The sequence below is a fragment of the Palaemon carinicauda genome, chromosome 15 (assembly GCF_036898095.1).
Source record: "Palaemon carinicauda isolate YSFRI2023 chromosome 15, ASM3689809v2, whole genome shotgun sequence".
NCBI lineage: Eukaryota > Metazoa > Arthropoda > Malacostraca > Decapoda > Palaemonidae > Palaemon > Palaemon carinicauda.
The window spans coordinates 3684772-3711027 of NC_090739.1; the positions used below are offsets into that span (position 1 = coordinate 3684772).

Consider the following 26256-nt stretch of genomic DNA (forward strand, 5'->3'; position numbering starts at 1 on the left):
TCTGGTGAACACCTGAGGAGCTGTGGAGAGACCGAAACACAGCACCTTGAACTGGTAGATCTTGTTGTCTAGGCAGAATCTCAGGTACTTCCTGGAAGACGGATGGATTGGGATCTGGAAGTACGCATCCTTTAGATCCAGTGTACACATGAAGTCTTGTGGTCTCACCGCAAGTCTGACCGTGTCTGCTGTCTCCATGCTGAACCGGGTTTGTTTGACAAACCTGTTCAGAGCCGAGAGATCGATGACGGGTCTCCAGCCTCCAGTAGCCTTCTTTACAAGAAAGAATCGACTGAAGAAGCCTGGAGAGCCGTCCACGACCTCCTGGAGAGCACCCTTCTCGAACATGGTATCGACTTCGGCCTGAAGGGCCAGCCCCTTTGCCGATCCCATGGCATAGGAGCTCAACGACACTGGATTCGCTGTCAGGGGAGGTTGAGATGACGTGAACGGGACGCGATAACCTTGGCCGATCACCGAGACCGTCCAAGCATCGGCCCCGTGATGTTGCCACCTGCGGACGCAACGCTGAAGGCATCCCCCCACAGGTGGACACGCAGGGGGACTGCCACTCCTAGGGCTTGCGGCCGCGGCCGCCACCTCTAGAAGTCTTGCCTCCCCTGGAGGACTTACCGCCCCTCTTGACCTTGGCTGGAAAGGGCTGGGGCTTAGACACCACTTTCTTAGCTGCCGGTGCCTGTTTGGGAGCCTTACGAGGCTGTTGCTGCTGTTGTAGCGGGGCTGGAGGCTTATAGGGCCGAGTTGTAAGGGCCCTGTGGAGGAGGGAGTCCGTGCTGGATTTCCTCCACCTCTCAGCCGTTCGCTCCAAGTCTTGAGGCTCAAACAGGCTCTCCCCCAGGAGGGAGGCATGTCGGAGCCTACACACATCTACGGCGGGGACCTTCGGATGGAATCTCTCGGACACAGCATCGCGACGCTTCAACACCGAGTTGGCCCACAGGGTGGTAACCTGGTGCGCCAAAAACTCGATGGAGCGGGTGCCCGAGAGCAAGAAGGTCTCTAGGGCCTTCCTATTGGTCTCCTTGGACAAATCCTCCGATCGCAATAGGATGCCCAGAGATCCTAACCAGAAGTCCAGCCACAAAGTGGCCTGCATGGCACACTTAGCGACCTTCTCGTGGTTAAGGATCTCTGCCGCCGAGAACGACACCTGCTGGGCAGAGAGTTTCTCCAAGGGAACTCCCTTCGCCAGCTCCTCCACAGAGAGATGGAGAGGAAGAGCGAGGTTGTGCTCACCCAGGATCTCGAAATACCTCCTCTGCTGAAGGCGAGGAGGAGGGATGAGTTTGTTCCGGGCAGTGGAACGACTGGAGGAGGCAAGAAGTGCGAGCTGAGCATTGGCCCTAGCTCTGGCACTCTTCAGCCCCCGAGACCAGGGCAGAGCTGCACTGGTCTTAGGGGCCTTCCGAACGTCAAACACTTCATTCAGAATCGTGTCTTTGCCTTCACGGGGGGGGATGACTGGATCCGTAAGACTGTTAAGTTGCCTTATCAGGCTTAGGACCTGCCAGAAGGCATGTTCGGACTCTTGCTGTTCTCCTCCCTGCGGGCTGGCAGCTAAGTCTCCTGCCCCAGGAATCTCTTCCTGGGGTGATACGTGGACATTCCCCTGGGTAGTCGTGGGTTCCTGACGAAACCTTGCAGAGGATTTAGGGATGGTCTTGGAATCCTTGGGTTCCCTCCTGGGAGGGATACAGGATCCCAACAACGAGGTTCGAGGGGCCCCTTCCTCACGAGACGATTCTCCTGCCTGAAGCGAAGTCTCCCCCCCTGGTGCCGAGGGGAAGACTACCGCCCCACTGGACTCACCTGAGGACGGAAAGGCCTCGTCCACGGGAGAAGGAGAGAGTACTCGTGCAGGAGAGGGGACCCTCGAGACCGACCTCTTGGGAACCAACTTCGCCCTGGGGGAAGTCACCACGAAGTCCACTCCTCTCTTTCTCTTCAGCGTAGGAGAGACAGCCGCTGGTTTGTTACCCTGGCCGGCGAGTGCTGGTTTCATAACCCTCACTAACGCCCGTGCCAGCGGACCAAACCAAGTCTGCTGCTCCAAGGACACAGAGTCCGAAATCCTCGCTAAGGTGAAAGGGATCGGGCGATCCTTTGGAGTGGACACGACGGTACCTGCCTGAAAAGAAGGTGGGGAAGAATGCTGTACTGACCTGTCTTCGTCCTGCACTACCAACCTGTGCTTGGATGGAGGTGATCCCGAGTGCCGTCTAGGAGCACGCGTCCCTGCTGCTACCACCGGCTGTGGAATTCGCCGCGAACTATGGTCGCGCAAGGGCGAACGGTCGCGCAAAGGCGAATGGTCGCGCGGGTGATCGCGCGGGCGCACAGGCGAGCGGTCGCGCGGGCGCGCAGGCGAGCGGTCGCGCGGGCGCGCAGGCGAGCGATCGCGCGGGCGCGCAGGCGAGTGGGCGTGAGGGTGGGCAGGTAAATGAACACGTGTCCGAGGCGACGAACGCAAGCGATGGCGCGACGGCGAGGGATCGTGCTGCCGCGTAGGTGAAGAAGATCGCTGGCGATGTAGATCCACAGGCGATCGATGACGAGCTGTGGTATGTCGATGCACTGATGTGCGATGGTGAGCAGCATGCGCAGGTGAATGACCGCGTGATGGTAAGCGATGGCGAGCAGCATGTGTAGGTGAATGATCGCGTGATAGGGTGCGATGGTGATCAGCATCCGCAGGAGGGCGATCGTTCAGGGTTGTGCGATGAGGAGCAGCATGCGTAAGCGGGCGATCGTGCAGGGTTGTGCGATGGCGAGCAGCATGCGCAGGTGAATGATCGCGTGAAAGGGTGCGATGGTGATCAGCATCCGCAGGAAGGCAATCGTTCAGGGTTGTGCGATGAGGAGCAGCATGCGTAAGCGGGCGATCGTGCAGGGTTGTGCGATGGCGAGCAGCATGCGCAGGTGAATGATCGCGTGAAAGGGTGCGATGGTGATCAGCATCCGCAGGAGGGCGATCGTTCAGGGTTGTGCGATGAGGAGCAGCATGCTTAAGCGGGCGATCGTGCAGGGTTGTGCGATGGCGAGCAGCATGCGCAGGTGAATGATCGCGTGAAAGGGTGCAATGGTGATCAGCATCCGCAGATCGTTCAGGGTTGTGCGATGAGGAGCAGCATGCGTAAGCGGGCGATCATGCAGGGTCGTGCGATGGCGAGCAGCATGTGTAGGTGATCGCTGGCGAGCTGGTGATCGCTGGCGAGTGGGTGATCGCTGGCGAGCTGGTGATCGCTGGCGAGTTGGTGATCGCTGGCGAGCAGAAGGTCGACGCGTGTCCTGTGAGAGGACAGGTGGTGCGGCGCGTTCACGAGCAGGAACGGGAAGATCGCTGGCGCGTTGGCGAACATGTGTTTCTGACACACGCGCAGCACGATGTTGCGTAGCCACCGGACCAGGTGGATGGTGAGCAGGGAGTTCAGCAGGAACTAAAGGGTGGTCAGAGACCGCAGGGCGATGGTCCTGAAATGAGCGCTGACGCTCGGAAGAGAGCTGACGAGCAGGAGAGCGCTGGCGAGGGGGGCGAACATCAGGAGAGAGCCGACGAGCAGGTGAGCGTCGGCGAGCAGGAGAGTCTTGGCGAGCAGGAGATCGCTTGCGAGCAGGAGATCGCTGGCGAGCAGGAGAGCGCTTGTGCGCTAGCCCTGCTCGCGTAAGGGAAGAATCCCTTAGCCCCGAAGGGACCGTTGCCCGTCGGGTGACGAGTTCTCCAGAAGGCGAAGATCCGGCAGGAGATGGTGAGCGGTCTGCAGAGAGGTTCAAGGAGGGCGGAGCAGTCGGTTGAGGCTGACGAGGAGAGTCCCCCCCAGAGGACGAAGACCCAAAAAGGCGCCTCTTAGTCCCCCTGTAAGGGGAAGGGAGGCCCTTGTGGTGTAGAGGGCGGTGAGCCTTACGGCGGAGGCGGCCTCGGGGGAGATCGTCGGGACCATCGGTCCTCCGAAGGGGAGTCTCCGTCAAAACACTTCCCTCAGAAGGAAGCTGGGCAGCAGTCGAGACCGAAGGACTCACTTCCCCCTTCGAAGGATGCACGGATGGAGGAGGAGAGCCTTGAGCACCATCACCAGCAACAGCACCTGCGTCGGAAGGCCCAGCCACGTCGGAGGCCTCTGTCACCACGACGTCGACAATAGACAGAGGGTCTACCTCCGCTACCACCGGCGACTGTTTAACAGCGGCCCCCAACGAGACAAGGTCAATAAGAGCGACCCTGGAGGGCAAGCCCTTAAGCCCCAGGGACGACCAAATCTGTAAAAGATCATCACTGGATAAGGCATTATTATCAAAAACCTCCCCCGGAGGAGGAGGGGGAACCGCCTCGCTATGGGAGGCGACGCCCTCTCCCCCCACCGAAGGTAGGGAAACAGAACAAGGGCCTGCGCTCCCACTCGGACGACTCTCCTTAGGAGGCGGACGAGGGGGAGCTTCGGAGGAGGTTTGGGCGGCGGAAGAAGAGTCCCGAGAACCTTCCTCATTCAAGGCTAACCCCGGAGGAGAACGGTCTCTCTTGGACTTCTTCTTACGCCGACGGCCAAACCTCTCCCACTGGGAGGCAGACCACTCCCTGCACTCACGGCACATGTTATCCTGGTCGCACCGTCGGCCCCGACATTGAGGGCAGAGGGTGTGAGGATCCGTAACAACGTCCGACATGAAAGTCCCACAAGGACGGCCGGCAACTCCAGGGCATGTACGCATAGTAAATAAAAGAAAATAACTGAAGGTCAACTTCCAACCAATCACACAAGCTGAAAAGAAAAAGCAGAAAATTAAAGGCTGTCACGAAGGCGATGAACAGACACGTCTGATCACCGCCGAGCCAAAAGTGAAGTGAAGCAAGTCACCGGTGTGTGGAGGGGGGAGGGGTAGCAAGCTACCCTTCCCCACCCCCCGCTAACTAGCGCGGGGGTAATTAACCCTCGTTAAAAACTATTGGCTTGTCATTTCAGCTGCGCTAAAAGTAATACCCTTTGTAAATAGCGTGGTTTGTATTTCGGTTACGGAACAAATTTAATTTTAACTCTATCATTTCACAATTGAGCTAAATGTAATTTCAAATTTGAACAGTAAACTTACATCATTTTTCTAATATCATTACATTCTTTTTATTTTATTATCTTATTCAGTATGCATAATGAAGCAAAACGCAGTAATGAATATTACACAGAAGATCAACCTTTGAACGTTTAATAAATTTCTGAAATACAGTACTGTATAGAAATTTTCAACTAAAGTCTTTGCTTCAAAAATTAACTAAAAGGGTACTTCATATGGGATAGATACTGTATATGAACAAAGTATAGATCAATGATGATGGCAAAACATTCTAAAAATTATTCTGTGAGCTAAAAATTCTTGGAATAGACAATAAATTGAGCTGCATTCCTTACTTTTTCCACTGCTCCAATTTGCTGAGATGGGTTTTCAGGCACTAGTAATTCCCTAAAAGCTGCTTTGATGTCATCATCAGTATTTTCTGAAGAAAAAAACAATAACAGTTAACCCAAGAATATTTTGAAGGTTTCTTTCTTTACCTATTTTTTTTTTGGAAAATAGATATTATTTACAACAATTCAACAATCATGGAAAGCATCTGTCACAGTAATATTGAATGTTAAAGGGCTAAAAACTTTAAAGACTGTGTAAAAACCGATAAAAACAAACGACAAAGAATATACCTGTACATTTGAGGTTTCAGCAGTTACTCAATAACATCCACTACTAACCTGGAAGTGGGTCTAAAATCAACTGTTCCATGTGTGACTCTCGAACCTTGCCCCGCTTAAAGGTTTGCCCCATATTCGGTGCCTTAGTTGATCCCATCTTGTGTCTGTCACCATCTTAAAAGAAAGAGAACATAAAATCTGTTAATATGAACACAAGATACTATACAGTATATAATTTTTTTAAAATATACTCTTCTTTAGCTAATGAATGACTTCAATACAGTACAAACTTTGTTGCATGCAATTTTCCGAGACATTGATAAGGTAGGGATTCATTAAAAATAACTCAGACACACAATTGTCTGGCCTTCTTATTGGGGGCAATGTTTGGTCCTTCTTTTCAAGTTTCCACCGATCTAAAGAAGATGATAAGTTGTAGAATGGTCTTCCTAACTGGGTAGTTGAATCAGCAGAACTTCAAAAGTTGAACAAGCTGGCATAAGTCTCTTTATCTAGTTTATATATGAAAGATCTGTTTTAATGTTGTTACTGTTCTTAAAAGATTTTATTGTTTTAAAGTTGTTACTGTTGTTAAAATATTCTATTTTAATTTTTTATTACTTTTCATATTATTTATTTCCTTTCCTCACACCTCACAGGGGTATTTTTCCTTGTTGGAGGTCTTGGCTTATAGCATCCTGCTTTTCCAACTAGGGTTGTAGCTTGGCTAGTAATAATAAAAATAATAATAATAATAATAACAATGAGACTTAGTCATAGGGTAAGCTAAGGGTATAGCAGTCTAAAGGGGGACATAGCTCCCCGGCAGGTAAGTAGGTAAGGATATGGCTCCTAGGTGAGGTTAGGTTAGGTTAGGAAGAAAACCTTAGGTTAGGTGGTGTTCTTGAGTTTGTTTCCCTTTTAAAGTGTTGTTTGTCATTCATAACTTTTGAAATTTGACACCCGGTGTGTCCCAACAAACTACAAAAGTTCCATCATGCTTTCTATGAAAGTTCTCGATAAAATTATAGAATTGTGCAATAAACAGTTTGTAGAAAATAAAACTGTATTTAATGTATTTTGTGATGTTTTGAACGTTTTTGATAGTTTCCTGATAGAAATCCATAGTTTTTGAGTTATGGTGGGTCAACTACCATAACTGGAAAGCTATGGCTTTGTGCTGGGTATCGTCATCAATTACATTTGAAAGGTCATTAAATACTGTATACTGTACTAGTGTCATTGTGGTGATATCTAAATTAACTTGTTAAAACTTTGTTATTTCCGCCAATCATCGCAATATAAAAACCAGGCATCGTAATAAAAAAACAGCTACTGTAGTCAAAACTAAGTACAATAATAGTAATGAAACACCGTCAAAACACTGGAGTTTTTGTTTGCCAGGACTTCCGGACGTATAGAAAATGGAATTCTCCATCCCATTTTCTATCGAGACATTTGTAGCAGTGTTCATTGAATTAAAAATACTTCCTTAATTAATTGAGCTCATGATTTAGTTGCTTTTGCTCTGACATAAACGCTCGCTTCACTTGCAATTAAACTTTTCCTCTTTGCTCCTTGTTTTGGCAAGCAGAACAGGTATTTTCTTATTAAAATCTATAACTTCTTTAATAGATGTTTCCGCCAGTAGTATATGGGATTCAAAATAGTGTATTTGTAAAGATCTATTCAATTATGCAAGTTTCAATGTCTTAACTAATACTGCATTGTTCTATAATTGAACCGAGTTCTACCCTAAGGGACCTCCACATAAATTGGCATACTCTCCATGACCTTGCATACTAGTGGAAGTTTCCCAAACCCTAAATCTAGTATATTTAAATATTTTTTTTTCTTTTTTTACCTAACAATGGAGAATATAAGGGAAAATTTGCTGCGAACCAACGTAAACCAAACATTATTGCCTCCATACAGGCTGGATACTTGCATCGGAGTCTTTATAGATCAGCGGCCAGTTCCTCCAGTGTGCATTAAAAATGGAGACCAGCTAACCTACCCTACAAGCCGTGTCCTTACCTACTTACCTAACGGGGGGTGGGCTAACGTCCCTCTACGACCCGCCTTCCGCTACCGTATTCTTAGTCGGCTGTCATCGAAGGAAACGGGTGTTTTTCAGTTGGTTTTTAATAGGAAAGGTGTCCCCGACTGGGAGCCTTTGTAGGGTGACAGCCAGATCCAGTAGAAAACGGGAATATTCTGAACTGTGGCCGTCGTTCTAAAAACAATTTTGACGGGAGAAGCTAACTTAAAATACCCACCTAACCTATGCTAAAAGCCGTATCCTTACCCAGGGGAGCTTCGCCCCCCCCCCCCCGGACCCCCCCTCCCATACACAACAGTTTCCTTACCTACGAGTACGACGGGAGAAGCTAACTTAAAAAACCCACCTAACCTATGCTAAAAGCCGTGTCCTTACCCAGGGGGGCTGCGCCCCCCCGGGACCCCCCTTACACAACATATTTAAGATCCGTAGACCATTTCCAAACGTTTTTCTTCTATACAAGATAACAGTCGGAGCGATAATAAGCAAATTAGGACGCTTGGCCGTAGCGCTACAAACTACCCCCCGACTGTAAGTACAGTAATACCCAGGTAGCCGCTATCATACGTTTCAGGGTGGAAAGCAAAAATCATTAATTAAACCAAAGAAAAACATCTTACCATAACCTTTCTATTCCAAGACTGGATCTTCTGTCTAGACTTCTTACCCCGTGTTAAGATATTTCCCAGCAACTGATGCATTTAGTATCTTAATGACAAACAAGTCATTTGATGAAATGAGATTAGTTTTCCTCCATGGATTTGAAATGACCATTTTATCGATTTGGTGACGAACTATATAAGAACAAATAGTTCAACTCCTCGTTACCCACACTACTGATGATACCTCTTAGTATCTTGGACACGACACAATACAGGCTAATAATATCAATGTACGGTAAAACTACATTATATTAATATTTTGGTCAGGAAATTTGTAAAAAAAATAGTGTTTACACCAACAATATCCTTACCGGAATCGCGAAATCACATCTTACCTTCCATTGTAACTATAGTTACTAGTTGACATATGTCATATGTAAACAAAGTGTTCGAATCCCTTAGAGGAAATTACAATAAGCTATTTCTCTTTAATAACTTACACATAAGTTCCAATTATACATTTCCTAGTTATATTATTATATATGCATGGATATTTAATATCTTAAAATCCTCAGTACTTAATTCAGACATTTCATTATATGTAATGAGTAACGTCAAGCTAAGTTAAAGTCGCTAATTTTAACGGAATGACATATGTCCAATCATCACACGTGGTGTTGGGTAAAAATAGTGATATATTATATCATCATCCTCATCGCCTACGCCTATTGACGCAAAGGGCCTCGGTAGGATTTCGCCAGTCAACTCTATCTTGAGCTTTTAATTCAATACTTCTCCATCCATCATCTCCTACTTCGCGCTCCATAGTCCCGGCCATGTAGGTCTGGGTCTTCCAACTCTTCTAGTGCATTGTGGAGCCCAGCTTAACGTTTAGTGAACTAACCTCTTTTGGGGAGTGCCAAGAGTATATTTATATATATATATATATATATATATATATATATATATATATATATATATATATATATATATATATATATATATATATATATATATATATATATAATATATATATATATATATATATATATATATATATATATATATATATATATATATATATATACCAAGGCACTTCCCCCAATTTTGGGGGGTAGCCGACATCAAACAAATGAAACAAAAAAGGGGACCTCTCCTCTCTTTGTTCCTCCCAGCCTGACTAGGGACTCAGCTGATTTTGGCTGGTACTGCTAGGGTTCCACAGCCCACCCTCCCCCATTATCCACTACAGATGAAGCTTCATAACGCTGAATCCCCTACTGCTGCTACCTCCACGGTCATCCAAGGCACCAGAGGAAGCAGCAGAGCCTACCGGAACTGTGTCACAATCGCTCGCCATTCATTCCTATTCCTAGCACGCTCTCTTGCCTCTCTCACATCCATCCTCCTATCACTCAGAGCTTCCTTCACTCCATCCTTCCACCCAAACCTTGGCCTTCCTCTTGTACTTCTCCCATCAACTCTTGTATTCATCACCTTCTTTAGCAGACAGCCATTTTCCATTCTCTCAACATGGCCAAACCACCCAACACATTCATATCCACTCTAGCTGCTAACTCATTTTTTACTCCCGTTCTCACCCTCACTACTTCGTTCCTAACCATATCTACTCGAGATACACCAGCCATACTCCTTAGACACTTCATCTCAAACACATTCAATTTCTGTCTCTCCATCACTTTCATTCCCCACAACTCCCATCCATACATCACAGTTAGTACAATCACTTTCTAATACAAAACTCTTTACATTCATGCCCAACCCTCTATTTTTTACTACTCCCTTAACTGCCCCCAACACTTTGCATCCTTCATTCACTCTCTGACGTACATCTGCTTCCACTCCACCATTTGCTGCAACAACAGACCCCAAGTGCTTAATCTGATCCACCTCCTCAAGTAACTCTCCATTCAACATGACAACCTCGCACCACCTTCTCTTCTCGTACATCTCATAACCTCACTCTTACCCACATTAACTCTCAACTTCCTTCTCTCACACACCCTTCCAAATTCTGTCACTAATCGGCCAAGCTTCTCTTTCGTGTTTGCAACCAGTACAGTATTATCCGCAAACAACAACTGATTTGCCTCCCATCCATGGTCATTCTCGTCTACCAGTTTCAATCCTCGTCCAAGCACTCGAGCATTCACCTCTCTCACCACTCCGTCAACATACAAGTTAAACAACCACGGCGACATCACACATCCCTGTCTCAGCCCCACTCTCACCGGAAACCAATCGCTCATTTCATTTCCTATCCTAACACATGCTTTACTACCTTTGTAGAAACTTTTCACTGCATGCAACAACCTTCCACCAACTCCATATAACCTCATCACATTCCACATTGCTTCCCTATCAACTCTATCATACGCTTTCTCCAGATCCATAAACGCAACATACGCCTCCTTACCTTTTGCTAAATATTTCTCGCATATCTGCCTAACTGTAAAAATCTGATTCATACAACCCCTACCTCTTCTAAAACCACCCTGTACTTCCAAGATTGCATTCTCTGTTTTATCTCTAATCCTATTAATTAGTACTCTACCATACACTTTTCCCACTACACTCAACAAACTAATACCCCTTGAATTACAACACTCATGCACATATCCCTTACCCTTATATAGTGGTACAATTCACGCACAAACACAACCTACAGGTACCATTGACAACATAAAACACATATCAAACAAACTCACCAACCATTCAAGTACAGTCACACCCCCTTCCTTCAACATCTCAGCTCTCACACCATCCATACCAGATGCTTTTCCTACTCTCGTTTCATCTAGTGCTCTCCTCACTTCCTCTCTTGTAATCTCTCTCTCATTCTCATCTCCCATCACTGGCACCTCAACACCTGCAACAGCAATTATATCTGCCTCCCTATTATCCTCAACATTCAGTAAACTTTCAAAATATTCCGCCCACCTTTTCCTTGCCTCCTCTCCTTTTAACAACCTTCCATTTCCATCTTTCACTGCCTCTTCAATTCTTGAACCAGCCTTCCTTACTCTCTTCACTTCTTTCCAAAACTTGCTAAGCTACAACCTTGTTTGGAAAAGCAGGATGCTATAAGCCCAGGGGCTCCAACAGGAGAAATAGCCCAGCGAAGAAAGGAAACAAGGAAAATATAAAGTATTTTTAGAACTGTAACAACATTGAATTAAATATTTCCCAAATAAACTATAAAAACTTTAAAAAAACAAGAGGAAGAGGAATAAGATAGAATAGTGTGCCCGAGTGTACCCTCAAGCAAGAGAACTCTAATCCAAGACAGTGGAAGACCATGGTACAGAGGCTATGGCACTACCCAAGACTAGAGAGCAATGGTTTGATTTCGGAGTGTCCTCTAGAAGAGCTGCTTACCATAGCTAAAGATTCTATTCTACCATTTCCAAGAGGAAAGTAGCCACTGAACAATCACAGTGCAGTAGTTAACCCCTTGAGAGAAGAATTGTTTGATAATCTCAGTGTTGTCAGGTGTATAAGAACAGAGGAAAATAGGCCACACTATTCGGCCTATGTGTAGGCAAAGGGAAAATGAACCGCAACCAGAGAGAAGGATCCAATGTAGTTCTGTCAGGCCAATCACAGGCCCCCATAACTCTCTAGCGGTAGTATCTGAACGGGTTGCTAGTGCCCTGGCCAACCTACTACTTTATATATATATATATATATATATATATATATATATATATATATATATATATATATATATATATATATATATATATATATATATATATATATCTTCGATTCATATTGTTATCAATATTCATTTGGATGTCACCCAAGTGTGTGTATATATATATATATATATATATGTATATATATATATATATATATATATATATGTATATATATATATATATATATATATATATATATATATATATATATATATATATATATATATATATATATATCTTCGAATCATATGGTTATCAATATTCAATTGGATGTCACCCAAGTATCTTGAGTATTTTTTTCCTAACTCCATAAACCCAATTTTATTTTCATTTAATTTTAATTGTTTAATTATTATTCATACCATAACAATATTTCTTAAAGTAAGAACGTGGTTTAAAGATTCAGCGGTATCATCGATGTCATTTATGGAGAAGTAAAATTGCGTATAATCTGCAAATAGTTCAAAATTCACTGCAAGTCTCTGTAATACTTTTGCCAGACCAAAAGTATAGATCCAAAACGAGATTGTGCTATTTTACCTGCTGGACCCCTAAGGTTTGTAGCATCCTATTTTTTCAGTTAGGGTTGTAGCTAGTAAAAATAATAACAAAAAGGATATTAGACAAGCTGAAATACAATCTATCATGGTAAATAGACCTTTGGAATATACCTAGTGTGGAAATTTATTTCAAATGCATATCTTAAACAACAACAATTATAGATAAATACATTTAGATCCAATTGTAAATCTGAATAGCTGAATAAATGAAGATGCTCAGAGGTAGAAATAAGATTTCTTAGAAATACAATTACATTAAAAGATAATGGGTTATACCAGTTATGATCTTTGTTATAATTCTTTCCTCTAGATAAAGGTATAAATAACTCTTTAGCAATGATAAGAAGCTCTTCTAGGAGAAGGACACTCCAAAATCAAACCATTGTTCTCCAGTCTTGGGTAGTGCCACAGCCTCTGTGCCATGGTCTTCCGCTGTTTTCGATCAGAATTCTCTTGCTTGAGGGTACACTCGGGCACACTATTCTGTCTTATTTCTTTTCATTTTGTTCATGTTTTATATGGTTTATTTAGGAAATATTTATCCTAATATTGTTACTGTTCTTAGAATATTTAATTTTCCTTATATCCTTTCCTCACTGGGCTATTTTCCCTGTTGGAGCCCCTTGGGCTTATAGGATCCTGCTTTTCCAACTAGTGTTGTAGCTTAGCAAGTAATAATAATAATAATAATAATAATAATAATAATAATAATAATAATAATAATAATAATAATTAACAGTGAAAGATGAATTGCCGTGTTTTGACATCCGAACAATCAACAGGTGAACCAGAGTCGTTCATTCTCTTTTATATGTATATAAAAACTATAAAAGTGCTCTAAAACTACAACAATGGTTATTATATTAATAATTTATAAATTTTATTTCTTAGAGATTGTGAATTGACGGATTAATTCTTATTAATAATTTAGAATTTTACATCACAACCGAAGACAACGCACCCGTTGTTGTTGATGTTTCTTTTCGGGTACCTGACAGATCTTTTAACTTTCTATTTTGTATTTCAAGAAAGTTAATTTATTACGCTTTCAGTGCTATTGTATTTTGACACCGAGCTGCTGAACTCTTATATTGTTTATCTAAATGTTGACATCCGGATTTTTATACCCTAAAACAAAATTGAAAATCTTATTGGAGACCTCGCCTGCTAACTTACGGGTCAATGCCCATTGCTCCAAGGTAAGGCTGCTTAATTGGTTATTGAAAATCTGTAAATTTATGATTTTGATATATTTTCTCATATAATATACGTGGTATGCAATGCAGAAGGAATTTAAAGTAGCTCTTGACAGTTCATGATCTTTAAATTTTCGATTTATTGGTCAGAATTGGGCTGGCCAGAATCCAGGACAGGCAGGTAAAGTGAAGGGTGGGTCTTTAATAGATACAGGTTCCTGTTAGAAATAAAAGTATGTTTGTGGCATTTTAGATTATTTGATACGTGTTTGGATTATTTGGTACGTGTGTAGAACGTGGGGTCATCAGTCTTGCTGCCCTCTTAGAAAACGAGAATTCTTCCTATCTGTTCGTCATCACCCACATTTTGTTTGGTCAATTTTTAGGAGCCTTTGTATATCAGCGGCCAGTTCCTCATGCGATGATTAAAAATGGACAGCAACTAACCTAAACTTTCTCCGTAACCTAACCTACAAGCCGTGTCCTTACCTACATACCTATCGGACCCCACCCCCTTACAATGCCGTATTATAACTTAGCCATAATAATGCATATAGGTGGCCGCTATCATACATACACCCCAATTTTTATATTAAAATATTTTTAACTTAAATAAGGGGAACACTGTGTATTATTAGTTACTTTGAACGTTTTTTATGATAATTTCTGGCGGATATCCATAGGTTTTGAGTTATGGTGAATCCACTACCAAGTAACATTAATGAAACACGGTCGAAACCACTGTAGCTTTTGTTCGCGAGGACTTCCGGGCGCATAGAAAACGTACCTTTCCACCCCATTTCTATAGAGTCATATATGTGTTCATCGTATTACTACCTCGAAACTTTATTGAGCTAATGATTTCATCATCATCATCATCATCTCCTCCTACGCCTATTGACGCAAAGGGCCTCGGTTATATTTAGCTAGTCGTCTCTATCTTGAGCTTTTAATTCAACACTTCTCCATTCATCATCTCCTACTTCATGCTTCATAGTCCTCAGCCATGTAGGCCTGAGTCTTCCAACCCTTCTAGTCTCCAGTACAGATAAGAAAGAGAGAACTAAAAAATAAACCATACAGTAAAGAGAAATAACAAAGTGATATGATGTAAAAAGATGAGTAACAATATTAGACTTACTAGTAGCAGGTAAACTATGAAATGAGACGTGTTAAACAGTTCGACAAAAAGTCATTTGCACCAAGCTTGATTTATTCAATTTTTAATTATGGAGGTCATTACACAATTTTTCTAGCTGGAATAAGTATCCAGAATGGAACTATTAGAACAGATTTGAGAGGAATTACAATACAGTACTAGGTAAAGTTTTGGATTCAACCAAATTGGGAAATGTATTATATTAATATATTTTCCTAGTAAAGCACGTGATAACAAAACACTTCTTCTCAATACATTATTGTCGCTAATGCATACTTACAGAGAAAAAAAATATTTCAGGAATTGAAGGTCTTGACTTTTTCTAAGTTTAGTGTATATCTTTCCATGGGCACGCAAGGTAGCTCTTGTTCGTTTGTATATCTGTTTTCATCTTACTTGGCTCCTCCCCATTGCGCAATGTGACAATATTTACTTGAATGCGCATTTGCTCCTCCCACTAATGTCGCTCCTCCAATCTAAATACTACTGGGTTCTTTTCAAGGGTTATTATTGGACGATTCATTGGTCTCTCAGTCTTGTTTCAAGGATCTGTTTTTCGTGCAATATAACATTGTAAACGAGAGTATTTTGTTTTTTTCCCTATTTCATTATGGGAGAAACCCGTGATTGTCGTTTGTTTTCGGTTTTCAAAAGTTCCGGTTTCTATATTTTCATCACACGTCACTTAATTGTCATGGATCCTCCGGTACGGTTGTGTGAAATATGTCGTTATTCCTATTTTGATGTGATCGGCAGATTTCATGGGAATTATAATGGAACTCCTGAAGTAGTGAATCGTTTTCTAAGGGAGCATTCCGTATTACCTTTAAGTGTCCAGTGTGGTAAATGTGATTCGGCTTTACATTTTCGTGAGGATAGACATGTGTGGTATTGTACCAAATCTGTAAAGGAGGGTCAACCACAACCTTCCACATCTTCATCGTCATCTTCCGTTTAAGGTAAGAAGTGATTTAACAAAATATATATATTCAAATTTACCCCTGGTTAAAGGGGGGGTCGCAGGGGGGCGAAGCCCCCCCCGGTAGGGGTACAGGGCCCCTAGGTTAGGTTAGGTGGGTTTGTTAGGTTCTGTGGTGCCCTGAAAATTACTGTGGCCTTAAGGGGGGGTCGCAGGGGGGGCGCCCCCCCCCCCCCCCCCCCCCGGTAGGGGTACAGGGCCCCTAGGTTAGGTTAGGTGGGTTTGTTAGGTTCTGTGGTGCCTTGAAAATTACTGTGGCCATAAGGGGGGGTCGCAGGGGGGGCGAAGCCCCCCCCGGTAGGGGTACAGGGCCCCTAGGTTAGGTTAGGTGGGTTTGTTAGGTTCTGTGGTGCCTTGAAAATTACTGTGGCCATAAGGGGGGGTCGCAGGGGGGGCGAAGCCCCCCCCGGTAGGGGTACAGGGCCCCTAGGTTAGGTTAGGTGGGTTTGTTAGGTTCTGTGGTGCCCTGAAAATTACTGTGGCTTTAAGGGGGGGTCGCTGGGGGGCCCTACCCCCCTCCCCCCGGTAGGCCTAGTTAGGGGTATGGGGGAGGGGTGCTGGAACATTAATTATTCATTTATTGCAAATATCATTCAATGCCCCAACACCCTCCCCCCCTTCCCCCACCCAAAACCCCGGTTCCCAAAGGGTGTCCCCCAAAGGGTGTCCCCCATAATTGGTGGGATGAACTAGGGTATACATAGTAAATCTCTAAATCGGTTGGTTTGCAGTCAAAATAAACGTTAAATTCATTGAAACCACACTATTTCTGATGCAACAAATATATTTTTATTGCATTTTTCCAAATTTGGCTGAAACTAAAAATTTACCCAGTACTATACTGTAGTGTGTGGTGTATGGTACGCAGCACTGTATTTTGGGAAAATATGATTGCAAAGTAGTATTGAAATATGAAAAATCTTACACGCCATACACAAGGTGTGAGTTAAATAGAGAGAGATTAGCATCCAGATCAGGGATAAAGATTGATAGACCTCAAAAGCTAGTCTAATAATTTAAGATGGGAGTCAGGTACTAAAGACCAAACAGGAGAACAATGTTCAAAACATAGTGGAATCTTTATGATAGACAGGTCTCCAATAACTATAAAGAATTTTACAACATACTATAATTTTTATCAGTGCATCTTTTTCAGTTATAAGTACAGTAATGAGGAATTTTTGTCTTTCAGTGACAGACGAGTTTCTCAGTACATCCAAGGAAATGACACATGAAAATATGTGTGAGCCAGAAGGGAAAAGTAATTGCCACTAAGGCAACACTACAAGGAGCAATAGTGATGGTTACCCTAATAGGCGATGTCCACTTTTGGACTCTTCGTGATGATGTCATTGTTAAAGATGCAGATTTTGGTGCATTCAGGTAATTTTTATATATATACTATTTTATAATTGCTTTTGTTTATTTTGATTGTGTTGCAGTATTCTCGAAATAATTTGTTGTAAACATTGCTTGTTGAAAATTAACATGCCACTTTAAATGACAACTTTCCAACACACTTTCATGTGTGGAATATTCAAAAGTCAAGTACAGTACTGTATATACGAAAGCATTGCCAGTTTGTATCCTGGAGAAGTATGCTATCTGGTTTAACTATTAATTTTTAAATATTTAACTTAGCCGGTGAATATATAATAGCTGCTACTCAGCGGCTCGACAGAAAACACATTAAAAAAACTCGCGAGCGATCGCTATGAAGGTTGCGGGTGTGCCCACCAGCGCCAACTATCGGCCAGATACCACTCTTGCATGTAAACAAACCCTTCAATTCTTCTCTGTCGACCTTGACGACAAGACGTATCAATACTCGCTGTAGAACCTGGAGTTTTCTCAACATATTTGGTGAAGTACTTCATTTTGGTTTGAGCTTTCGCAGTGCAGGTGTTTTTCCTCAACATAAACTCTTGAACTCTTTATTGAATCAGATTAATTGTTGATGACTTGGATTGTTTTTTGGAATTTCTTTGACTAATTCAAAATGGCTGACCCTTCACAAGTACCTAGATTTCGTAAGTGTAATGCTAGGGACTGTAATAGGCGTCTTCCAAAGGCATCTCTCGACCCACATACTGTGTGTTCCAATTGTCGGGGTAAAACCTGTCAATTGGGAGATCGGTGTGAGGAATGCGTGGGCCTTTCGGAATTCGATTGGCTCGAATACGATAAGTATGCATGTAGGCTAGAGAGAGATAGGATAAGGAGGAGTTCATCTAGGTCTGTAGATTTTTCCTCTCCACATGCCCCTGAACCTAATCCTTCCCCTGTAGTGGTTGTTCCTAATCCCCCTTCTAGCACTCAGGAACCATCTATGCAAGACATGTTACGTGCTATTCATGCCTTGGGGGAAAGAGTTGAAGCGTTAGCAACTGATCGTAATCAACTCATGGCTGACGTGAAGGAGCTTAAGTGTCAGAGTGCCACAGCGGAAAGTGGGAAAGTGATTAGTGCGCAAAGTGTTGTGAACAGTGTTGCGACCGAGGGTTCGTCTGTTCGTGCCTGTCGTTCACCTAGTCCGGGACCTCTTGCAAGCTCCCAAGCCCAGGGGAGAAGTAATGTCGTACGACTTATGGGTTCGAGAGGCCTTGATCAGCGAACAGACGTTCCCTCTATGGTATCAGGCGTATCTCACCAAAATCGCCCCTACCATAAGACGAGAGAGCCCATTTTCTCCTCGTCTTCCGAAGGGTTCTCGCGCAAGAAACCGTGGAGCAAGGTTTCTAGGCCTCTTAAACGGAAGTCGGTCCCTTCAGGACAGGTCCAGCGTCCTGGATGTAGTCATTGGGACAGTTCGGACCCGTTGCAGTCATCGGATGACTGCTCGCCGCCTAAGCAAGGCAAGCTTGTGCCGTCTCAGACGTTAACCCCGTCGGTTACCGCACCCATTCCCGTGGACCCTAAATGGGTTATACTGCAGGACATGCAGTCTAAGCTTGCCTCCCTTATGGAAGACTATTCTGCCGATAAGGTTTCCGTTGAGCCTAGCTGTTTATCTCATCGAGATCCTGGCCTTCAGCCACCCAAACGTTCCTTTGTGCGTCCTGTTGACGTTGGCGTAGCCAAGTCACGTCAGTCAGGTTGTTTAGAACCACACTCGATGCGGTCTCGTGTGGATTTTCAACCGCATTTGGACTTTAGGCATCTTGCTGATGCTCCTGTTGACGTTCAGGACGTTCGCCAACCATCGGAGTTGACTTGTTTTGACGCTGAGCGTCAACCTCCGCATTCTAGAGTTGTTTTGACTGCTCAGACTAGGCGGTCAAAGCAGTCTCGGGTGGACGCTGTGCGTCCTCACGCACCTGTTGTTGTTGACAGTTCACAGACTGTCAAGCAGTTACATGACGTTGCGTCCTGGTCCGCTACTAATGCACCAGTGCGTGTGGACGCGGCGTGTCAAGCATTGCCAACCCCTTTGCTTGTTTCTCAGCAGTTGTCAGATGAGGAACCTTCAGATGAGGACGTTGCTGACCCTCAGCCTGAGGATCATCCTTCAGATATTGATGAACCCAGAACAGTTCCGCCATCAATGGACTTTAAGAAAGCCATGTTAATTTTTAAGGAGTTGTTTCCCGATCACTTCGTCTCTGTTGCTCCTCGTTCGCCGCCGTCTGAGTTTGTTTTAGGCGTACCTGCTGACATGCCAGCCTTTACAAAACTTGTGCTCTCTCGCTCATCCAAGAGAGCTTTACGGCTTTTAGGCGATTGGTTGGAAACCAAGAGGAGTTTGGGGAAGACAGCCTTTGCCTTCCCTCCATCTAAACTCTCGTCTAGATCGAGCGTCTGATATGCCACGTGAGAAGTTCTCGGCTTGGGAGTCCCTGCCTCTGCCCAGGGCGACTTCTCAAGCCTTGTAGACTCTCCCCGCCGCCTAGCCATGAGCCGCTCGAAGATTAGTTGGTCCTCCTCGGACCTTGACCATCTGCTGAAAGGCATTTTTAGAGCCTTTGAAGTTTTCAACTTCCTTGACTGGTGTTTGGGAGCCTTAAGTAGGAAAATCTCATCGGCTGATAGAGATGTCTCCGTACTTATTATGTCCTGCATGGATAAAGCCATCCGCGATGGATCCAATGAGCTCTCCTCCTCTTTTACTTCAGGAGTCCTTAAGAAGCGAGAGTCCCTTTGCTCTTATCTGTCGGCAGGAGTTACTCCCTGTCAAAGATCTGAACTACTCTTTGCTCCCTTATCGAAGTTTTTGTTCCCTGAACATTTGGTTAAGGACATAGCTTTGTCACTCGTGCAGAAGGACACCCATGACTTGGTAGCGTCCTCTGCTCGCAAAGGGACTCCTTCGACATCCTTTTCTGCAAGACCAAGGATAGACACTCCGGCGTCCAGGTTTATTCCGCCCTTTCATGGCAGAGCTCCCAGCAGGGGAAGTACTCGTGCCGAGGGAAAGAGAGGAAAGAAGAGAGGAGCCAAGTCCTCACGTGGCAGAGTCTGACTGCCCGCAGCCTCAGACAGCAGTAGGTGCCAGACTCAAGAACTTCTGGCAAGCCTGGGAGAAGAGGGGCGCAGACCAACAGTCTGTGAGGTTGCTCAGAGAGGGGTACAAAATTCCATTTGTACACAAACCTCCTCTAGCGACTTCCCCCATCGACCTCTCTCCCATGTACCGAGAGGAATCAAAGAGACAAGCCCTGAAACTAGAAGTGTCTCTTTTGCTAGAGAAGGGAGCGGTGGTGAAAGTCTCGGACCTTCAATCACCGGGGTTTTACAACCGCCTCTTCCTAGTACCGAAGAAGACAGGAGGTTGGAGACCGGTGCTAGACGTCAGTGCTCTAAACGTCTTTGTCACGAAGACAAAGTTCACCATGGAGACCACGAAATCAGTCTTAGCAGCGGTCAGAAAGGGAGACTGGATGGTCTCTCTCGACCTGAGAGACGCATACTTCCACATCCCCATTCACTCAGATTCCCAACCTTTTCTGAGGTTTGTTTTCGACAATGTGGTGTACCAGTTTTGGGCCCTGTGCTTTGGCCTAAGTCCTGCTCCTCTCGTGTTTACGAGGCTTATGAGGAATGTGGCAAAATTCCTCCATTTATCGGGAATCCGAGCCTCCCTTTACTTGGACGACTGGCTTCTCAGAGCCTCGTCTAGTCATCGCTGTCTGCAGGATCTTCATTGGACATTGGATTTGACCAAGGAATTGGGACTTTTGGTCAACATGGAAAAGTCCCAGCTGATTCCATCCCAAACCATACTGTATTTAGGGATGGAGATTCGCAGTCCAGTTTTTCGGGCTTTTCCGTCTGCCCCCCGAATAGAGCAAGCCCTGCTCATAATCCAACGGATGTTGAAGAGAGAACGCTGCTCAGTCAGGAATTGGATGAGTCTAGTAGGAACTCTATCATCCCTGGAGCAGTTTGTCTCGCTAGGAAGGCTACACCTTCGACCTCTCCAGTTCCATCTAGCTTTTCACTGGAAAAAGGACAAGACGCTAGAGGCGGTCTCAATCCCGATCTCCGAAACAGTAAAGGCATGCCTGAATTGGTGGAACGACAATATCAGTCTAAGCGAGGGACTTCCCCTAGCAGTTCAGAAACCAAACCACGTTCTATTCTCAGACGCATCGGATTTGGGTTGGGGTGCGACCCTGGACGGTCGGGAATGCTCAGGTCTGTGGACCTCAAGTCAGAGGAGCATGCACATCAACGGCAAGGAGCTTTTGGCAGTCCACCTGGCCTTGATGAACTTCGAGTCTCCTTCGAAACAAGGTGGTGGAGATCAACTCGGACAATACAACAGCCTTGGCATACATTTCCAAGCAAGGAGGCACCCACTCCCTGACACTGTACGAGATCGCAAGGGACCTGCTCATTTGGTCAAGAGATCGAGGCATCTCCCTGTTAACGAGGTTTATCCAGGGCGACTTGAACGTCTTAGCAGATTGCCTCAGTCGGAAGGGTCAGGTAATTCCTACGGAATGGACCCTCCACAAGGACGTGTGCAAGAGGCTTTGGGCGACTTGGGGTCAACCCACCATAGACCTCTTTGCAACCTCGATGACCAAGAGACTTCCAATCTATTGCTCTCCAGTCCCAGACCCAGCAGCAATACATATAGACGCTTTTCTTCTAGATTGGTCTCATCTAGACCTATATGCATTCCCACCATTCAAGATTGTCAACAAGGTACTGCAGAAGTTCGCCTCTCACGAAGGGACAAGGTTGACGTTAGTTGCTCCCCTCTGGCCCGCGAGAGAATGGTTCACCGAGGTACTTCGATGGCTGGTAGACTTTCCAAGAAGTCTTCCTCTAAGAGTAGACCTGTTACGTCAGCCCCACGTAAAGAATGTACACCAAAGCCTCCCCGCTCTTCGTCTGACTGCCTTCAGACTATCGAAAGACTCTCTAGAGCTAGAGGCTTTTCGAAGGAGGCAGCCAGTGCGATTGCAAGAGCGAGGAGAGCTTCTACCATTAGAGTATACCAATCGAAGTGGGAAATCTTCCGAAACTGGTGCAAGTCAGTATCTGTATCCTCGTCCAGTACCTCTGTAGCCCAAATCGCTGATTTTCTCTTACACCTGAGAAAGGTTCGCTCCCTTTCAGCTTCCACGATCAAGGGCTACAGGAGCATGTTGGCTTCGGTCTTCCAGCATAGAGGCTTAGATCTTTCCAACGATAAAGATCTACAAGATCTCCTTAAGTCTTTTGAAACCTCTAAGGAACGTCGTTTGGCTACTCCTGGATGGAACTTAGACGTGGTCCTAAGGTTCCTCATGTCAGACAGGTTTGAGCCATTACATTCAGCCTCCCTGAAGGATCTCACTCTTAAGACTCTTTTCCTAGTGTGCTTGGCCTCGGCTAAAAGAGTCAGTGAACTTCATGCCTTCAGCAAGAACATTGGTTTTTCTACAGAAAAAGCCACTTGTTCTCTTCAACGAACTGGAGAGAGTGTTATGTCCCGTTAGAGCTCTTAAGTTCTATTTGGCTCGTACTAAGCCATTACGAGGTAAATCTGAAGCGTTATGGTGTTCGGTTAAGAAACCATCCTTACCTATGTCAAAGAATGCTTTGTCATATTTTATCAGATTTTTAATACGAGAAGCCCATTCCCACTTGAGTGAGGAAGACCGATCTTTGCTTAAGGTTAAGACGCACGAATTTAGAGCTATAGCAACCTCCGTGGCCTTCAAGCAAAATAGATCTCTGCAAAGTATCATGGACGCGACCTTTTGGAGAAGCAAGTCAGTGTTCTCGTCATTTTACTTGAAAGATGTCCAGACTCTTTACGAGGACTGCTACACACTGGGTCCATTCGTAGCAGCGAGTGCAGTAGTGGGTGAGGGTTCTACCACTACACTTCCCTAATTCCAATATCCTTTTTAATCTGTCTCTTGAAATGTTTTTAATATTGTTTTATGGGTTGTACGGAAGGCTAAGAAGCCTTTCGCATCCTGGTTGATTTGGCGGGTGGTCAAAGTCATTTCTTGAGAGCGCCCAGATTAAGGGTTTGATGAGGTCCTGTTAGTATGGGTTGCAACCCTTTATACTTCAGCTCCTGGGAGTCTTTCAGCATCCTAAGAGGATCGCTGGGCTTCGTGAGGAAGACAGACTTACAAAGCAGAGTAATCGTCTAAGTCAACTTCCTTACCAGGTACCTATATATTTTGGTTTTGTTATATTGATAACTGTCAAAAACTCTTAGCTTATACGCTGTAAACTTAATTAACTCTGTCTCTACCCACCGCCTTGGGTGTGAATCAGCTATTATATATTCACCGGCTAAGTTAAATATTTAAAAATGATATTTTAATTATAAAATAAATTTTTGAATATACTTACCCGGTGAATATATAAATTAAAGGCCCTCCCTTCCTCCCCAATAGAGACGCAGCGGGACGAGAAGAATTGAAGGGTTTGTTTACATGCAAGAGTGGTATCTGGCCGATAGTTGGCGCTGGTGGACACACCCGCAACCTTCATAGCGATCGCTTGCGGGTTTTTTTAGTGTGTTTTCTGTCGAGCCGCTGAGTAGCAGCTATTATATATTCACCGGGTAAGTATATTCAAAAATTTATTTTATAATTAAAATATCATTTTTAATTCCATTTTCAGCTACCTGTCTATATGTTTATGATCCAGATGAGACTTGGCTAGTCCAACCAATTAATGACAATTTATCAATAGCTTTCTTTGATCTTTGTTTACATAGAAGAGTTAGAAGACTTCACAATCCCAAGTCCTTAAGGTGTACTTCAGAATCTACCATATCTTTATCACGAGTTTTTTTAAAACCTGAAAGTAGCCTTTCCTACCATGTATGGTATTAAAGTACTTCACATCAGTGTTAGACCACTTTCTTTTTACCAGTGTTCTCAAAGTCGCCACTGACTGATAATTGTTGAACTGCTGATCTAAGATGACAGGTCTTGCAGTAGCCCTTTGACATTTTCATTGGAACCAAACAAGAATCAGATATCATAAAGGACTTGATACTAGGGTTGTTCAGTGGTTGTGAGTGGAACAATTTACAGTACTGTACTGTAATTTCTTACCACAAAGTAGCATCTCAGCAAACCAAGATAACTGCTATTATGTACTGTATCGCAGAAAGATTGATACGGTCATTCCTACACAGATACAAACCATCATCGTTTAATAGGATAGGAGTATGACGTCGGCTAATATGAAAGGCTACTAAAATTTAACAAGGTATTGGGGGGGGGGGAAACCTCGCTGAACTGTCAGTCAGTATGACTAGCACTTTTGACTTTGGCTGCAAGTAATGGATCTACTTTTGCTGTCTTTCAAAATTTTGGTTGTTTTAATTTATTATTTTTATCTTTAAAGAATAAGATAAGGGGAAAGATATGTGGTAGTATCCAGGTAAAAATGGAAGAAGTGTGGCGAGTTTATGTCTAAACCTGCAGTTGATCCCCACCATCATTTATTGCAGGAGGCATGACTGTTCACAGTCAACCCCATGTTGTGAGTGAAAGTCATGGCTTCCTCTACAGTGGGCTAAGTTTGCCAAGAAGAGGAGGAAGCAAAAAGCTAAGAAGAACTCTTAGGAATAAGCTCTGGTTATGTAGAAACTAATACTGAAGAAACGTTACAGCTGCTTTTCTTTCGGTATTACTTAATCTGTTGTGTTTTCCTCTGGTTCCTTTAAGGCTGGGTCCTGTGGAGGAATCTGGATGGGAGAGGAGACCTAGGCTTGGCTTCAGGGAAAGTGGAAATGATACATTCCCCTTGTGAGGGTAATACTCCTTTGCCATTTCCATTAGGTTTGCTTGTGGCTGTAAAGACCAACAGCAATGACGAGGTCCTAAGGTGATGGCCTTACTTGTGCCGAAAATCTGCTGACTGGAAGTGTCAGCTGCCGTCAGGACTTTTGGAGCTTCCCCTGCTGTGACTATTCCTTTTCTTGCCACCTGTGGAGGGGCTGGAGGGCTTTGTTCCTGTGTGTGTGGTCTCATTTGCTGTTGATGAGGCCCCTGAGGCATCTTCTCTATGGGGTCATTGTTGTCAGCTGCCATGAACTGACTCTGAAGAATACTGTCAAGAAGAAATGTGTGCTCTCTTCCTCTTAGTTTTCTTCTTCCTTTTATGCCTTGTCTTCGTCAGATTTTCAGATACTGCTGCTTCTAAAAAGAGGTCATCGAAGACGACAAGAGAAACCAATTACAGTATAGTAATTATAGTCATGTGAGAGTGTGACTGATTTCTCTCCTCTTACATGAGAGAAAGACGGTGCGGTACCCAGAACCAACCCAGCCTGGGAAGGTGTCTTGGTACGTGGTACAGGATTTTCTGCTTCTATTACCTGTGCTTGGTCTTGTATCTAACCGAGCACTGTCACTGATTATCAGTATGAAGGATGGTACCCTCTTCCTCTCCTTTATGGTGGATGCTGGAGGTACACCTTGGTCCCTTTTCCTAAAGATATTTTGGTACAGAAGGAAAAAAGTTGGCTCATGGTGAGGTTCCATCTTGCATGTGCAATAGAGAACCAAGGATGAAAGGGACAAGTGATTGGTCTCTGCTTTCATGAACGACAGGATATTCCAACATGCGAGTGTCATCGAGAATACAATCCTTGATCTCCTCACAATTTTTTTTTTTTTTTTTTTTTTTTTTCTTTTTTTTTTTTTTGTGATTGGGCTCTATGTGTTGCCACTTCGTCATCAGTCGCCTTGTGACTTCTCGGTCACTGGAGATGCTCCCATGCACTCATACTTATTAGACCACCTGTCAGCTGTTCTTTCCATGTGTGTGGCACACGCCAGGAAGTTCCAACGCATAACTTGGAACAAAAACAT

General features: G+C 44.4%; 2 protein-coding genes across 6 annotated transcripts in view; one reads left to right on the forward strand and one right to left on the reverse strand.

Moving 5' to 3' along the window:
• The window catches only part of LOC137654447 (tRNA (32-2'-O)-methyltransferase regulator THADA-like), a 64240-nt gene extending 55461 nt beyond the window's left edge, over window positions 1–8779 (reverse strand). Inside the window, exons 1-3 of one of the 4 annotated variants that reach the window (XM_068388072.1) lie at window positions 8753–8779; window positions 5754–5867; window positions 5418–5503 (exon numbers count right to left, since the gene is read on the reverse strand). In XM_068388072.1, the coding sequence (XP_068244173.1) occupies window positions 5418–5503; window positions 5754–5867; window positions 8753–8759 (207 nt within the window). In that variant the 5' untranslated portion in view covers window positions 8760–8779. Of the gene's footprint in view, window positions 1–5417; window positions 5504–5753; window positions 5868–8375; window positions 8700–8728 lie in introns of those variants that run through there. The other 3 variants (XM_068388073.1, XM_068388074.1, XM_068388075.1) reach the window with 3 other exon arrangements.
• Window positions 8780–13598: 4819 nt separating this feature from the next.
• frtz (WD repeat-containing and planar cell polarity effector protein fritz) overlaps window positions 13599–26256 on the forward strand; it is a 29088-nt gene continuing 16430 nt past the window's right edge. For both annotated transcript variants that reach the window (XM_068388076.1, XM_068388078.1), the window contains exons 1-2: window positions 13599–13838; window positions 17166–17356. In XM_068388076.1, the coding sequence (XP_068244177.1) occupies window positions 17205–17356 (152 nt within the window). In that variant the 5' untranslated portion in view covers window positions 13599–13838; window positions 17166–17204. The remainder of the gene's footprint in view (window positions 13839–17165; window positions 17357–26256) is intronic.